This window comes from Heliangelus exortis, chromosome 2, assembly GCF_036169615.1.
Source record: "Heliangelus exortis chromosome 2, bHelExo1.hap1, whole genome shotgun sequence".
In the NCBI taxonomy this organism is placed as follows: domain Eukaryota; kingdom Metazoa; phylum Chordata; class Aves; order Apodiformes; family Trochilidae; genus Heliangelus; species Heliangelus exortis.
Genome location: NC_092423.1, coordinates 115,874,711 through 115,892,512, shown reverse-complemented (window position 1 = coordinate 115,892,512; position 17,802 = coordinate 115,874,711). Strand labels below are relative to the sequence as shown.

The 17,802-nt window shown below is 37.8% G+C and overlaps 1 protein-coding gene across 3 annotated transcripts in view; it reads left to right on the top strand.

Moving 5' to 3' along the window:
- The window catches only part of CYP7B1 (cytochrome P450 family 7 subfamily B member 1), a 124,926-nt gene that overhangs the window by 92,160 nt on the left and 14,964 nt on the right, over nucleotides 1–17,802 (top strand). For 2 of the 3 annotated variants that reach the window (XM_071737654.1, XM_071737655.1), the window contains 2 exons: nucleotides 10,503–10,639; nucleotides 17,153–17,749. In XM_071737654.1, coding sequence (XP_071593755.1) covers nucleotides 10,503–10,639; nucleotides 17,153–17,749 — 734 coding nt within the window. The remainder of the gene's footprint in view (nucleotides 1–10,502; nucleotides 10,640–17,152; nucleotides 17,750–17,802) is intronic. The other variant, XM_071737656.1, reaches the window with a different exon arrangement.

The window sequence follows — 17,802 nt, the reverse complement described above, 5'->3', positions numbered from 1 at the left end:
ACCATTGTTTTCAGGCAGTATGCTGAAGCTCTTAAATTAATACATATTAAAGCTGTTACAGGCTCAGTAGAATTTTAGGCTCAAGAGAAAGCAAAGCAGATGAGAGCACCCGGGGGGAGGTCAGGCAGAGGCTGCCTGTGAGACAGGCAACCCAACACCCAGCTCCCAGGGGGTCTGCCTGGGCTGGGGGTGGCTGCAGGCTGCTCCTCAAACCCACCCAAGGAGGAGAGGGCACAGGCATCCTTCTCATTAGTCCTTTCAACATCCTAGGAAAAGTTGTGGGCACGCTGAGAAGGCTGCAACTGTCTTGCTTCTGATATTTGCTAAATAAAATTGAGGAGCAGCTGTTTGGTGGGAAATATGTTTAAGATAATTTTTTTAAAATATATTTAAAAATAAATATGCTTTTAATATATTTCATAATATATCTCACAAGGAGAGGTCTACTTCCAGGCTACTCCTACCCCGAAACAATCAGGAAAAGTCTGCACTTCATATCCCCTCACTTCAGGCTGGCTACTCATGGCAATGCTGACCAGCACTAGAAAAAGATTTTCAAATAATCAGGTTTGCTGCCCTGCAATTTTGGCAGGTTGTTAAGGTGGGGACAGGACTTTCTTAACTCTGAACTGTGACAAAGCCTGGCTTGAAAAATACCCAACTGTGTGGCTGCAGGCAGGGGCAGAGCCAGAGCAGAGCTCAGGTGAAGAGAAGGAGGAATGAGAAGGCACAAGTGGAACAGAAAACACAGTGGTGAATCTGTGGGAGAAAAGGAGGGGTAAGAGGAAAAGAGTGCAGAAGCACAATGAGGAAGAAGGAAGAATAGGAGAGACTTGTTGCAACCAGCGAGGAGCAAAAGAGTGAGACTGGAACATCCTTTCTGCTGAAATAAATTACCTATGGTCTCTGCTGAGAGAAGTAGAATGAGTCTAGATGGAGAAGCTGAGATGTTAATCTAAGCTGGTGTCAGAAGGAGATGAAGGAGGAAAGGATGGAATGTATAGAGAATTTCTTTTAACCTGTGCGACAGAGTTGTAGGAAAAGAGAGAAAACAAGGATCTGGGAAACAACTATGTGTTATATTTCAAGAAGGAGGAAGACCTACTAATACTATGTTCATCTTAAAAACATTAAAGCTTTTGAAACATTCACCTGTGTATTCAGCTGCTGTTTCACTGTGATATATTCATAAGTGACAGGATTGGTTACCTTTCTCGTTTAAACTCTATCATTTAAACTTCAAGTTGTATTTACAAAAAAAAAATAAAAAATACACTAAGTAAGGTGCCTGAGGTATTTTTTTTTACTTATTTAACTTTCTGGAGTATACTTTGGAGTTTTTCAATACATTTTTGAGCAAAACATGTATGTCCTGACTGTTAATTCTCTAATATGATCCATGAAACATCTGACATCTGAAGCTCATGGGGAAGAGGAGGGAAATTGCTTTCAGATCAGCATTTGCTGCTGTGCTTCCACTTGGGGAATGAATGTCCATAACTGTGGGAGTCATGAAATTGTTAATTAAAGACATCATAGCTGCATTGCATCCTTTTTTAAAGATGAAATAAAAAAAAAATAAAAAAAAAAAAGAAACAAAAAAGAAAAGAAAAAATATTCCTATAAAGCTATGCACATGCAGATTTTAAGATAGTGTGTGGCCTCATTTCTCTACTTAATTACCTTGATAAATCAGGAGTAGGTTGCTGATATTTGAAGGTGATTTGTATGGTAGGTGAAATGAGTGAGAGAAGAGTTTTCTGCAGCTTTCTGTTGTTGACCTATAATGGTATATAATGCACTCAGTCAGAAACATGGTACTGATACTCATGATAAAACCATGGTTATTACATCAAAAGAGTTTACTGCAATAAAACTAAATATTGCAATGAAACTAAATTTTTTTGTTACTATTACAAAAAAAATGCAACACCACTCAATTTTTCCTGTGGTGAAATTGCTTTCCATATATGCATATTTGTGTACATATATATGAAGAAGTAAGATTATATACACATAATCTGTGTTGATAAATATGTGCACATGCATTCTGGATGAACTGTGCTTGCTTCTCTGAAGTGGCTAATTTTCCCTGGAAGGGGAAATAGAGGGAGTGACTCTAACCTACTTCCAAGAAGCCTTTTAACTGCTTTTCTCTCTATGGATTGTAGAAAACTTGAAAGATGTCCACCTTAACCAAGAAACCAAGCCTTTGGACAGCTCACATAAAATGAGGGGTTTGTTTTCATTTCCTATACTATATACTCAAAATACAGTTGCTGCACACAGAAGATGCAATATCTTTCCAGCTATCATTCTTCTCTCTTTCCTTGTTACCAGGGTTTTGAAAACGAGATTATGTCCTGCCACCGTTTCTGAGATTTCCTGAATTTATTTGTTTGCTCTTTATTACATAAGGAATGATTTCTGCCAGTTGGAATATATTTCTGTGGGGAGTGCTGACATTCTTATCCACACTTCAGTTGTCATTTCTAGGCCAGACAGTTAATATGATTTCCTAGTATGAGCTACTTACTACGTACGGTTTTAACATGTGTTGCAGCCAGGCAAGTTTGGCAAAGTGCAGAAATGGCTTATGAAAGAGATGGATATTAGGTGAGGGTTGTTGGGTTCTCTCAGGTAAAGTTAGCTAGTGTGCAGCTTGGATATGTTCCTGCTAGTGGTAAAAGGAAATAGGGATGGACTTGATATTCTGATCCCATCTTTCTCACATGAATACGGGACAGTCACAGGAGGGATTAGCGTTCCAAGTGACAAACTGGAATGCAGAGAGGACTAATCACCAGCATCTGGACAGGACCACGAGCTTCTCTCTGGAAAAAGGTTGAGGGCTGTTACAGTTCTCAAACCAGTTTTTTATCCATACCGTGGTGATTTTTCACAGAAAGATGAGGTTTTGCTGGGTGACAGAACCGGGTGCTTCATCCTCCCTGTAGCAGAGGTGAATGTCTGGCTGGGCCTGGTGCAGGGTGCTGCCTCAGGGAGATGTGTGGGCTAACGGCAGAAAATCAAGAGAGGAGTGACACAAGTATGTAAAGGTCTAGAAAACAGATGTGAGAAAATACTGGGAGAAATGGAGGTTGTTTAACATAAAAAAAACTAAAGGAGGCCATGATAAGAATCTTTGAATACATTAAGCCCTCCTGCAGAAGTGAAAGGAATCGTTTATTCTCTTACCCTTGGAAGGTAGAATGAGAAGTAGTGGGCTTGAAGTATGGCATGAAGATAAAGTAAGATGTGAGGAGAAAGTTTCTGACAATGAAGACAGATTGCTTGGCAGACTGTAGAAACCCTGTTACTGAGCATCTTCAAGAACAGCATAGAGAAATGTGAGGCAAGCACCTTACCTGGGACACAAGGCATGGAATAAGTAGTGTCTCATCATCCCTTACTAGCCTATTTTTCTTTGATTAAAGATGAATTAAGAAAGGAAAAGCACTGAGCTGGGCAAGTGTTCTCAAATGTAAACCATAATAGAATAACTTTGGGCTGGGTCAGGGAAAATGTTGACAACTTTTGACTGCTATCAGTGACCTCACCCAGAGAAGAAAAAAAGTAGAATTTCAATTATGAGTCATAAGCACTGAATTTATATTAACTTTTAAAGTCATTGAATTATTTTCACAGTGAGCAGGTCTTGTCTTTGCTGTTACTCCTATCCTGGCTGTTGCAAAACCTTACATCATATTTTGTTTATGACTTTTCTGAGAATTTCAGCCTCTTATGAAATGGGATCCCAAAGGGCTTTTTCAGTGGGTTTCCATTTTTAAACTTCTCAGATGACCTTTCCACAATAGTATTTACCTACATTTTGGCTTTTTCACACAATGTCCCAACCACTCAATGAAGGTTACGGTTGAATTTGGGGATGTGCCTTCAACACAAAGGTTTGAAGTGTAATAGTAGAAGTGATATGTACAATATCAACAATATTGTTGAAATAATGCAGCCTAAATAATGTCAATGGTATATGATTTCCTAGAGACCAGTATTTCAGAGCTACTGAATGAGTTTCTATGTACTGTTCATTGTGGTTTTCTTAATATTGGAAGGTGACCCAAATTAAATTACTAGAAGAGGGGGAAAAAGAAGAAGCTTCTGTGATTAAGCAACAACAACACAAGTTAGAACCCACAGCAACAAAAAGCTTGTATGCTTTTACTGAAAAAAAAAAACAGCCAAACAAAAAACCCACCTTATTTTATTAAAATTCCAGAAGTTTTTGACATGAAAAACTTTCAACGCTGTCACGGTTCAACACTGGCCCGGCAATTAAACCGAGTAACAGACGCTCTCTATTAATCTCTCTCTCCTCCCTTATAAGAAAGGAGAGAGAATAAGGGAGAGAGACTTATGGGTTGGAAACTAAACTACACAACTTTAATGAAACAGGAATGATAAATAGGAAAAATTAATAAATATATACAAATATACAAGAAAATGGATACCACATTCCTCCCCCCTTTCCCCCAATAGCTCTCACGTCACCACTGAGGCTGCAGGGCAGCTCTGGGAAAGTCCAGGCTGGACTCCTGGAGTCGGCAACAGTTGGGAACTGGAGGCAGGAACACACAGATGTGGGCTGGCACGGATCAGGACCACAGGCAGGCAAACGGATGGGATCCTTCCAGGATGCCGGGGTGAAGGAATGGAAGCAGGAAAGGCAGGAAGGGCAGGCAGGGCAGGCAGCCGGAAGCTGGAAGCAGGAAATCTGGCTTGGCCCTCGTGATCCCTCAAATTTATACTGAGGATGACGTATATGGGATGGAATACTCTGTTTGGTCAATTCTGGCATCTATCTTGTCCGTTCCTCCCCAAAGGAGGGATGCAGGTGGGACCTCTTTATGTTTTCCTCAGAGCTGAGCAGTGTCCTTGGCTCTGCACACCAGTCTCTAGCAGTAACTATAAACATCAAGTGTTATCAGTCCTAGAAACACACACTGTCTGAGAAACTTGCTGTTAATTTCAGCAAGTGCAACTACTTACAAGAGACTTAGCCGAAAGCAAAAGTACAAGACAGAAAATCACCTCTATCCTGGCCCAAACCAGGACAAACGCAAAGGTGTCATTTTCCTGAAAGAAAAACAAACGAACAAACAAACAAAAACAAACAAACAAACAAAAAAACCCACTTTAGAAATTCACTGGTTGGTTGGTTTGGTTTTTTCAGCATTTTTCCCAGTTTGTTTCACATCACCACTAGAGTCTGCCTTTGCTGTACTGCTCTTTTTGGGAATGCAGATAAACTCTTCTCTCCTTGGAGTGGTCAGGAAGTGTGTTTGCTACTTTTTCCTTATTTTCTTTTTATTTTACAAGTGCTCTTTATCCTAATGAAAAAGAGGAGAGAGGAGTTTATCAGTACTGCAGTATGAAATCACTTTGCCTAGGTGAAAGCAGAGGCTGTGGCAGCATGAGGTTTTTTTCCTTCCTAGGGTTGTTTCTTCTTCATTGAGTCAAATCTGTGTCTGTATCTCTCTGTCAAGACTTGCATCCATTTATTCTACGTAACTCTCCAAATAGTGATCAAATAGGAGCAGCATCTGATCTTTACCTCTGTAGGAGGTGTGTAAGCTGGTAATTCAAAAGCAGAAGACTTTTTTTGCTAAACCTCTTGTTTGTCTTGTTCTGCTGGGAATACTTTTTCATACTACTTGCATTCAACCTGGAAAATTTAGAGATCAGGGTGTTCACTGGGGCAGATAATCTAGACAGGGTGTTTAAGGCATGCATAATTTTGTAAGTAGAAAAAAATACATTATGGACAAACATTTAGAATTTTTTTTTTCTGTCCTCATTGACACAAAACACCTCATGCTATGAATGGGTCTTGGGAAAAACTAACTGTTAAATTTAAAAAAAAAAAAAAAAAAAGGAAGATAGACTTGCTGGCTTTCTCCTGTCCTAAGTTTCCTGTGTTCTCTCATAACACGAAAAGACACTCCAGACACCACATTTACTGGGGATTACCTTTCTTGGGGTTGAAGCCTTTGGCCTCATTCTTTTCCTCACAGTTTGAGTGTTCATAAGCCCCTGGAAAGACACTGTCTGTCATGTCTTGTTGCTTAAATATTGTGATCAAGCCTGTAAATAATCTCAGACTGCTCTGACATGTTCATAATAGCTTTTGTTCTACTTCTGTACCCATCCATTTCCATTCCTTAAAGTCCCCCAGCACTGTGTGTTCCAGTTTGGATGTGGTATGTGATGGTTTGACCAGAGATGCTTCAGGAAAATCAGACTGATACCTTTAATTTTTATGGATAGTAATAATGGTTTGGAAAGTTAAAATCACTCCTCTGTGGCAAATGATACTGTTAGACCTGCTCCTCCCTGGCTTGTGAGGTTTTTTGTCTCCTTTGGTGAAAGTTGTTGAGAAGTGGTCAGCTGAATAGTGGTACCCTGCAGAGTGATGTGTTCATGTAGGGCTTTTTCAGCTGTGCTGTGTGCAGTGAAGGCTACGTTAACACCAGATGCCAATCATACACCAACAGTGGATTTGCAAGATTATAAGACAGAAAAAAAGATGAAGGTTAAGTACAGGGCACAGTAGAGATTACTTATGGTAATGAATTGTATAATTTTTCTAGACAGATCTGGATTAATGTTTATCCCAGGCAAGAGATTACTGTATGTCTGATTCTAGTTGTAAACAGACATTATTAAACAGAAGGTTTATGTTCATGAAATGCGACTATGGGTGTTAAAGCACTTATGATTTATTATGTGCAAAGAGAAAAATTAACCTGTTCATCTGCTATAGTATGAGATGTGCTGTGGATTTTTGCATAATTTGGAAGGCATCTGCTCCTTTGGAATACAAATAACCAGTGAAATGAGAAGGATTCTCCTCTCATTTACTCTGATCTTATACTCTAGACTGCAGAGGAGCTAAAGTGGTGTAACCAGCAAAAGAAGAGGCTTGTGTGCTTTTATAAAGCAACAATATTTCCATGAAGGATAATGTTGTCACAGTCTATTTGCTTATGAATCTTTAGGGGTTTTGCTTTACAATAAAAAAATGTTAATGTACATAGAGCTTAACAAATGACCTTATTTGGGGTTTCCAAATAATTCCCTTTCACTGATAGAAAACATTATTTAGAGATGTTGAATTAAAAAAAAAAAATCTCTATTTTTCACATCATTTATGTTGCAGCCCCTTTTTCTTCTGTTTTATTGCATCACTGCTCTTTAGCATAAGTGAGACATGGGTACGACATCCACATTTTTCAATACTTTGTTACTTCAGTTGCTAAATAATCACATCTGAGTCAGTGACTGCTGTGTTTTGGGTTAGCTGAAAATTACCTCTTAAGGAAATTATGAAAACTCAAAAACTTTCCTTCTTTCATCCCAACTTCATTACTTGCTAACAAGGAAATATCTTTATCCTGTGAAAGCAAAGGAAAATGGCAGTAATTGAAATCTGTTAATTCTGTTTACAAGCTGTATTTGTAGCCAGCTGATTTTTGCATAATGCCATTTGAAATTATCCATTTAACAGTGATGGGTGATACGACTGTGTTGCTTTCCCTCCACTTTGTAACTGATCTGTCTACTTATAGATTGCATTGGACATGTTGCTGATGCTTTATTTGTAAAACTCACTCACATATGTGAGATATTTGTCCATTAAGTCTTACTGACTTTGGGGAGGCTTCTCAGATAAGTAAAGATACTGCTGTATATTAGCAAAACCAACCCCATCTGTAAAAAACCAGGAATGTGGATCAAAAAGGCCTGGAAATATTGTGAGGTATGTTTAAGTGAATTAGAATTTATAGCAGTTAAACTAGATCTGAATAAAATGTAGTCTGATCAGATGTTCTGAATGCTTCCATTAAAAAAGCTGCAATCTTAAATTGCCATAAAAACACTATATATTGCTCTTTTCTGTTTCTTAGCTGTATTTTACATTTGATGCAGTAATGTGTATTGTATCATGAGAAAAATGTAACTTTAGAATTTGGAATATTTTGCCTAATTATCAGATTTTGCTACAGCTGCAAAGTGTGGGTCCAAACTTGAAGCTCATAAACAAATTGATCAACCTGTGAAAGCTTCTGTGAGCTGTGTTAAAGGGTTAGTGTAGCATCTGAGGGCAACAGGGACTTCTGGAGGTATCTGGGATGCGGGTGAGAGCCCTTCAGGAAGCCAGGGTCAGCTGAACAGCTCTGCTTAAAAGTTTTTGCAGCAAAGGATTGTATTTTGGGAGGCACTGAAATATATGTGGCTCTCTTTTCTTTGCTGTGCATTGGCAGACATCTATAAGTCATGCAGATGACCTCCATCTTCCAAAGAGAAGGAAAGCTAGAAATGAAGACACATTTCTGTTATCAGTCTGCTGTGGGTCGTAAGTTGAACTGGTGTTACATTTTCCTCTGAAAGCCGTGTAGCTTTGACATGGTGTTTAACAGTGCTAAGCTTATTGCTGCTGAGCTAAACACGTCTGAAGCAAACGATGACCCTCACGTCTTTGCGATAGCAAAATGTCTCCCTGATGCGATCCCGCAGACTTGGAGCATTAAGTTAATTTTCCCCTGGATTTCTGAGCTGCCTCTTTTTTGCCCGGCAGAGAGCTCGTGAAGAATACAGCTTCTGACCGAATGACAGAACGTGGAGGGTGAAATTAGATGCATTCAATTAGAAGATGACAAAAAGCCTATCTAAATATTTGTCAGAATGCTACTTATGGGGGCAGTGTCCAGCCTGGACAGTGAAAGGGGACCAGTCTTGGGACTCTGTGGCCTTGGGTGGAAGAAAAATAGGGAAATCATCCAGATTCTTTATGAGATTGGAGAAGATAATGGAAAGTATCAAGTGGGCTGTTCTGCTTCCGTGGCTCGTGATCCCTCTTGCGTAAGCTCAGATTAGTTCTTTTTTTGTATTCACTTAATACAGAATTAACCATTACAAAGTTTTCTGGGCCACTTGAGTAAAGAGTGTTGTTATTTGACTGCTCGAGGGTGGATAATGCAGTGAGTTATAGGAGGTGTTTTTAAAAAGAGAGGTTCTACCTTTCCCACAATAATAAAAAAAAAAAAAAACACTAGAAAACAAACAAAACCCAAAAGCCACAAAACCCAAAGAAGTTAAAAAGTCAGGGTGAATATGTCAGATGTGAAACTGTCAGGTTTGAACCAGAAGGTTTTCCAGTTTCCCAGAGGACAAAACGATGTTCTTGAAAACTAACATTCCTCAGCTAAACAGAAAGTGATTGAGATGTGCAACTTGGTTTGGCTACATCTGTCTATCTGTGAATGAAATTTATAGCAACTTTTAAAACTAAGAAAGCAAATTCTTGGCTTGTAATTTCCTGCTCAGAAAGTTTTAATTAAGAAAATTAAAAAATTAAATACAGCATATAGTTTATGTAGTTTACCTTTTCCTTTTCATTCCTATTACAGCAGTTCAAGGGAAACTGTGGCTATGAGGGGGTTAATCTGGCTACATAAAAATCCATGCTGTGTATGATAGTAGTAAAGCTTGTGATCCCTTGATCTTTGATTAGATCCAAGCTAGTAAATATCTTGTGTTTAATCAGAATGCGTTGTTCTGCATGTAGTATAAGTCACCTTCACAGATGGGATGTAGCAGCAGAGTTGTTCATGAATATTTGTTTTAATCCCTTCCAGAGCAAGCACGCTTTATGTTTCTTTGTTGTAAATCATATTCAAGCAAGTAAAGACCAGCAGGAAGGAAAGACATTTACTTGCAGTCAGGAGCAGGACAGTGTGGGCACCTTTTTTCCTTTTTAAAGAAAAATGTAACTTATTAGCATCTTAAAAGGTATTTTGTACTGTTCCATAAACATAGCTAACACACCGTGGCTGCTCCTTTAGAGTGAGATGAAACTATCATTATCCAGAATTTAATCTTAAACTATTCATACACATTTCTAGCATAGGAGACTATAAATATACGGAGATTAAGATTTATTTTGTTAAATGTTCAGCATCTATTATTGTTCTGTATTTGAAAGATAGTTAGCTAGAGTAGTGCTGTTCTCAATGCTGGTAAACTGAATTCTTCCAATGTCATCTGTAAGGCCAGTAGTTTTCTGTGGTATGTCAGCGTCCTATTTACCTAAATCTGTCATAATTGCCTTCCAATACGTCTTCCTCTGACACACCAAATATTGAAAATGAGCAGACTCTTTGCTGGGAGATTTTCTACTGAATGTCATTTTTCTGTGTTCATAACTTGATGGTAATAACTGGAAGACCTGTAGTTAAATGCATCTCAATTTCTCTCACTTATTTTTCCTAATCACCACACAGAGCCTTCTGTGCTCAGAGGTGTGATTAGATTTAACCTGCCATCATATCTGAAGAACTTTCTGTACAGCATATTATACATTGCAAGAATTATATTATATAGATGGTGAGTCTAACTGTAATATATAAATAGATATAAAGATGAGTTGCTCTCATGCCAAAGTTAATTCCTGATTTTTATTTTTTTTTTTCTGCTTTTAACAGGAAGACTGGAGAGCCCCCGCTAATAAATGGCTGGATTCCTTACCTTGGGAAGGCTTTGATTTTTAGAAAAGATGCTTTCAAATTCTTACTGGATCAACAAAAGAAACTTGGAGATATTTTCACTGTACATATTGCTGGTGAGAAATATTTTAGCATTTCTCTTGCTGTTTTCTATCAGTGAAGTTAAATAGTAATTCAAGTGCTTAATTTCTTTCTTAGCTTAAAATTTTTCTTAACCAAAGCCACTTTTGTGTAGCATGGACCAATAACAATTTCTTAAATTCACATGTTTTGTATGCATAATAATTACTCATACGAAATAATTAAGAGCATGTAGACTTACACACAGCCATAGGTGTATATGCATATTGACAAGAATTTGAAGGCATGTAATATATGAACATAGATTTTGCCAGCATATTTAATTGTATCTTGTTGTGGGATTTTTCCCTAAAGAAGGGAGAACTAACATCATCTTGACACAGCACAGAAAAATATCAGATTAAATTTAGAAAACACTTAAGAAAAAAAAGTGCAGAATATGTTCTCACACATTTTACAACTGGTTGACAGGAACACAAGGGAATGAATGACACATTGACTCAGTGATACAATCAGGACTGGAACACAGAAACTTCCCCTTGCCAGCCTCTTACTCTGATCATGCTTGCTGAAAATAACAATATAATAAAGTATGATATAACCTTACTGCTTTCTATATTTGTAGCTGTATTACTACACCAGCTTGAATACAAACATTTGAGTGATTTCACATAGACACTTAGCTGTAGAAAAAAAGCATAGAATGAAACTAGAATCTTGAATGAAACCTATGTATATAAATTTACATATCTATACAGAGATCTGTGTTCTCCTAAAATCAATTCAAAAAAATTGCCTTTTCCTCTGTTCAGAAAAAGGCAAACTCTTATTAGTGTAGGTGGATGCTATGGATCTCTTGCCCCTTTACATGATGATATCCTTATTCAAATGATCAACTGCAGACTTTAGTCTCTCTCAGATTTAGCTATTCCTGTATTTTGAGGGAGTTTCAAATAAAAATGTAAAGAATAAAGTATGTTTTCTAATTTCATGGCAATAGCATTAGCTTTGTATTCCCATATGAATAATATTTTGCAATAATTTTTTTCTTTAGAAGTCAGTTAGTTAAAGTGCAAGCTGTATATTTAATTAATAAATTTTTTCTTTCTCTAACCTAATCTGTCTTTTTTTTTTTCCTTTGGAAGAACACTTTTACTGCTGTTCTGTTAAATGCATGCTTTTTTATTCATTCAGGATTTTTTTTTTCCTTTGGAAACCAGTATGCTCAGATTATTTCCATTTTGAAAGTGAGTTTGACACATTACAAGACAGACCAAATTTTGTTGAAATACATTCTTATTTATTGTATTCATTCATTCTGTGTACAGTCATGGGTTCCTAAAAATACACATTGATAATTATAATCAAAGACTGCCTTAGTGCATTCATAAAACCAGATAGTCAAACCTCAGATTTTTGATGTGTTTAATCCTATATGTATTTCTCTTTCACTCTTTATTATTTTATGCAAGACAACATTTAGAGATCTGTGTGTTTAAGCCATCTATGAGCGTGATTTAGTTTCCCAAATTTCTGTTTGCGTGCTAAACAGAATTCCATTTCAGCTCATCTGCCTGTGTTCAGCTACTTTGAGGAAACACTCCTTGATAAAGGCTGAGGTGAAAGGAGTGAATTCTGGATAACAGTTCAGCCTTATGCAGGGAAATCTTCGACTTTGTGATTTTGTCATAGCGGAGATACCGCTTCAAGTCGTCTTTGTTCTCTATAAAATGACCAACCACTGAAACTTCAGTAAGGAGAAGCAGTTTGTCATCCACAAGTCAAGGAAGAAGCTGAAGCTAGTTAGTGGCTCCTCTCATGCCCTGACCCGAAGACGTACAGGATTTCTGTCTGTCTCACTGATTTGACAAAGATGATGTTTATATGTCCGGCAAACATAGTGTAGCCTGTTGTACATGGACTATCATTACATTGCCCCCCTGGTTGGTGTCTGAAGGTCCTGTCAAAAAATTCTATCAATACGTATTGTTCTAATTATTGGTTCTCAAACTAGTTCATTTGGAAAATGCGGAACGATGCTTGGAGTTTCTGGCGTTGCCCCGTACCGGTAACGCGATTTCGCTGATTGTACTTTCCCGTGTGATGAGCAAATGATTGTCATCCCTAAAAGTCGCAAGGGACATGGATGTCATCTTAATAAAGAAATTAAAAAGCACATCTTTCTATGTGAAACAATGTAAATTCCTGACCTGTCGCAGAAAATAGTTCTCTAATTGGTTTTGTGTGGTGGTGCAGCAGAATCGTTTTCCCCAAACGTCACGCCGGCGAAGCACCACTGTACATCATTGTCAGCAGTTCAGCAGAATCTCCCTAATAAGAGGGTGATTACGTAAATGCAATAGTCTTCAGGAAAAAAAAAAAAAAAAAAAAAAAAAAAAGAGAGAGAGAAGAAAGAAACGAATAAGGAAAGGAAGGAGAGATAGTCTGTTGTGTTGAGATGACCGTACTGCTCAAGCCAACCTCTCTGCTTGTTAAGGGTCAGCAGCAGAGGCAAGCAGCTAGGGAAGAACTTACAGAGCTTGAAACAGTTTTGTCTTTGTTTCTCAGGATTAAACTTTGTCTCCTTTTCTTGACAAGTTATTAGGAATGATGCTACAGTTTACAACACTCTCTCTGAGACTAGCTCAACTTTTAATGAAATAATCTCAGGTTTTTTTACTAAGGACACTTGCCTTTTCGGATAATGCTGCTAAGCCATTCTTTTCAGTCACGATACACCTACAGTAACATGTCACATTTTTCTCTCTTAGGCAAAAGGTAATTTGCATTAACTCCTTACCAAGCTGAAGCCTGCTGCAAGCATTACTGAAATAACATCCATCATTAGATGCCATCTGAAATGCTTGTCTTTCATCATTAGGATTAAAAAGCTCCAGAATGCATTATTAGAGTAATTTCTTAACTATCATACAAATACTGACTTCTGTGCTCAGATTTACCAAAGTTGACAATTTTCATATTTGCCACATCAGTCTACTATTTCTGGGAGAACATATAAACTAAAGGGAGATAACCAGACTACTTGCAGCATGGGTCTAATGCAGTCTGAAGGATTGGATGGGAAAGTATGAATTCTCTGTAGTCATATTAAAAAAAAAAAAATAAATCAGGGTTTTTTACAGAAACAAGCATAAATCTCTTATTTTGACTTGTTTCTGTGGTACTAAATAAAATAGCCCAGTGACTTAAACTATTGGGATTTGGACTGTCACGTTTTGTTATGGAAACATCTATGCAGTTTTTTGTGTCAAAGGATTTTTTTTTCCAATCTTAACAAGGAAGGGCTTGATTCCCAGTGGTTTCTATATCCATACCTCTGATATTTAAGGCTTCCTGGTTTGTGGAGCGTGTGACATGCTTCCACTTTCAGTTCATATGGCATTTACCTTCACCAGTGCTCTGATGGCAACTCATGGGCATCCAAATTTTTGTTCCATTTCAGAAAAGGCTATTTTTAAAAGGTGGTTCTTGGCATTAGTTGCAATAGAAAGGCATAGTAGGAGAGGAAGGGAGCTGTATTTTAAAATACCAAATAATAACTGAAAACTTGAGGAAAGATTTACATTTGTTGGTTTCTGACACCAGCAGGGACAATAAGTGGAAAGAGAATTCATCAGGGAAAACGACAGGATTTAAAAAGCAAAATTAAGAACCATATTGACACTTACAAAATTTAAAATCATAACTGGAGGTGAGAAAGTTTGTTCCAGTTCGGATGTTTGCTGCTCAGGGTAGAGGAGGTGTTGGGGCACAGATTTGTAATTAGCAATCTGTTCCTCTATGGAAGAGACTGGGGTAACCAGTGTAGCTGCGTAGTGCATCTGTGTGCAAGCATGGCTGTAATTGCTAAAGGCTCCCATACCCACTCTCACAACAACAATTTACTAACTGCAGTTAATTAGCTCTAGATTTCAGTCTTTTTCTAATTAAGAGATCTAAAATTAGATTCTCGGTGAGGTACATAAACAAGCTGCCTTTGTTATAGAGGGGTTCCACTTTTCTGACTATGCAGACCTTTACTGAATGTGGTAACAAAAGTATTTTGCTTTATGTGTTTGTATATATTGTTGACTTGCAGTGATGTGATCTGGAGGCTGAATTGATTCTGCAAAATTAATTATATTTTGGTACATACTTACTTTTTGCTACCAGGAACCTGACGAGAATGATAAAAATTGAGATCTGTTACACTCTGTTTTCTCAGAGATTTTTCTTTTCCAAAGGATGTGCTAGCATTGAGTGAGCTTTGATTTTAAATTATTGTTAAAATAGTTTGTTTGTCTGAAAACTCACTTGCTGAAAATCATTTTCCTCCTTAAAAATGATGAGAATTGATGTGCGTTTGCTAAGTGTCTGATTAAAGATCACAAAGAAACTCATATTTTGCATCAGAAATAAGCAGATGGTGGACAGATGGTTTAAATTAATATTAATTAAAAATCTTAACTTAAATTGTTTACCCTGTAAACGCAAAGTTAGGAAGCCAGCTTTCATCTTTAGGGTTAATAACACTCCAAATCTATTTATTAAAAATTGCTCCAATGGGCATTCTTTCCAAGCTTTGATTGCAAAGATGGTAGCCTCAATAAAGAACATGACAGTGGGTTAAAGCTTGAAAGAGAGAGCCATTCCAGGACTCCTAACAAAGATCCTACAGAGGTTGAGACTAAAAATTCCTGTCAGCCTATGTGGTCTGGGAAGGACGAAATGGTCAGATGAGAGTACTGGGAATTCAGGATCTCTTTTTCATGCAGATTTCTCAATACATTTATTCTTCAAAAATTAATTTACATCTGTGGTTTGTTATGGTGTAGTGAAGCAAAGTCTGTGGGTATCTTAAAAACCTTCTCATGCTGTTGACAAAAAAGGGGTCAAATTGTGTCTCAATTTAACCCTCGCGTTTCCTTACTGGTTCACTGGAATTACAGTGGATGTAACTGGGGGAGAGTTGGTAATTGCAGAGGAAGTCCAGCGTGCACCCAGATTTGCCATAGAGCACTGTGTGTATAACCAAGCCAGGATACAGAATAACTATGATGCTTCAAATGTCACTATATGGTAACCATGGATACTTGTTGACATTTTTACTGGTAGTGACTACTTTATCTCAGGACATCTGTCACAGAGCCAAATTTGGTCCTCGGTTGAGCATGTTGTGTTCCCATTAAAATCAAAGGAGATTTTTCCCTTTAGTGAGACAGAATTAGACTGTAAGTGCTGGAAGTTTTACTGATATCCTGAGTTTATCATTGGGATGTTCCACAGAAGATATTGTATATTTTCATGGATACCCTTTTTCCCTAACACACCTCTCCGTTCAAATTAAGAATTCATTTAGACTTAACATGGGACTCATCTATAAAGAGTTAAGATTTAATTGAGCTTTGGGAGCCTCAGTGTATTGGTTCATGATAGTTCACCAGCGTGCTCTTATATAGTAGTTGACTTGAAGTTTAGGGAGAAATTGCAGGATTTTTCTATCATGGGCAGCTCGAAAAAGCATTAGACTTGATGCACTCCTGTCCCTCTGTGCAAGCAGCTGAAGGTACAGCTGTGCCACCACATTAAGTGCCTGGGGAAGGGTAGGAAGTTGTTGGTGCACTCTGGCATGATGGATGATAGTGCTGGAACAGTGTGTAGACAAAAATGGTACCCATGTTAAACACAGAAGTATGCTCCACTGTAAGAAATGGCTTCAAAATGAACTCCTAAGGTACTCAGGATACCGACGCTAAGCACGTTCCTAAAGAAAAGTTATCAAAAGTCGAGGAAAAAAACAGATGTCAGAGAGGCTTTAAATGTTGGGGTGTTGCAATGGGCAATTATAGCTGTAACTGGAGGATTTTAAGCCCCTGTGTCACCTACCTGAAGAAAAACTGCCTAAGTGGCATTTTTTTCCATGCTAGCCTCCCAATCACCTTCCTCTATACAGATGAAATATGCTCATTTCTTCCTTTCTGGTGGTAAAAACCTACAATTGTCAAATGATGCTATGAGTCCACATTGTATTTTTGTGACTTATACCAGTGTATTAAATGATTTATCCTGGAGTGCCACGATGGTGGGTCACACCCTACTGTTGGCAAAATCAGTAGATCAGTCTACATGGAATTGGCTTCAAGCTGATTTTAGAAGAGCCATAAAAGCATATGCAGGTGGAATCTGCATCCTGACAAAGAGAATCAGTATTGCTTTCTTTCCAAAGCTAAATAAAACTTGTTATATGTTCCTTCCTTCTTCTTCTCCTCTCCTCTCCTCTCCTCTGTTCTCCTCTCCTCTTCTCTCCTCTCCTCTCCTTTCTCTCTCTCTCTCCTTCCCTCCTTCTCTCTCTTTCTGTCCCTTTTCCTTCCTTTTTCTTCCTTTTTTATTTTGCAGATTTCTTCAGAGGTCTTTGCTTTATGGGGATTTTCTTTGTGCTTTTCTTCCATACATTGACTGGGCTTGTTTGCAGTTACTACTTCTGAAAATGCTACCAGATTATAAAAATACACATATCTCTATTTTTTTTTTTCTTATCTTCTATTCAGGTAGATATATTACCTTTATTATGGACCCATTTCAATATGTCTATGTCATCCGAAATAGCAAGCAACTTGAATTTCATGAATTTGCTGATAAAATGGCTTCCAAAACTTTTGACTACCCAGCCTTGTCGAATGGAAAATTCCCCGATCTCAAGGAAAACCTGCACAGAATCTACCAGTATCTACAAGGCAAGCCTTTGGATGTCATTTCTGACCACATGATGAAAAATCTCCAGGATATATTTGAATGGAAATGCTCACAAGCAACAGATTGGGAAACAGAAAAAATGTACAAATTCTGCTGCTCTGTAATGTTTGAAGCCAGTTTTGTAACACTATATGGAAGAGTTCCTGCTGCAGATGGCCACAAAGTTATTAGTGAAATCAGAGACAAATTTATCAAGTTTGATGCCAGCTTTCCCTATTTAGCTGCAAACATACCAATTGAGTTGCTAGGAGCTACCAAGAAGGTTCGGAAGGAGCTTATACATCATTTTTTACTTCAGAACATGACAAAATGGCTGGGAGGGTCAAAAGTGGTCCAAGCCAGACAAGATATATTTGAGAAATATGAGCTGCTTGGAGATTATGACAAAGCAGGTAGGAAACTTATGAATGATTGCTTGTCTCAAATAAAATAATTTACTATAGAC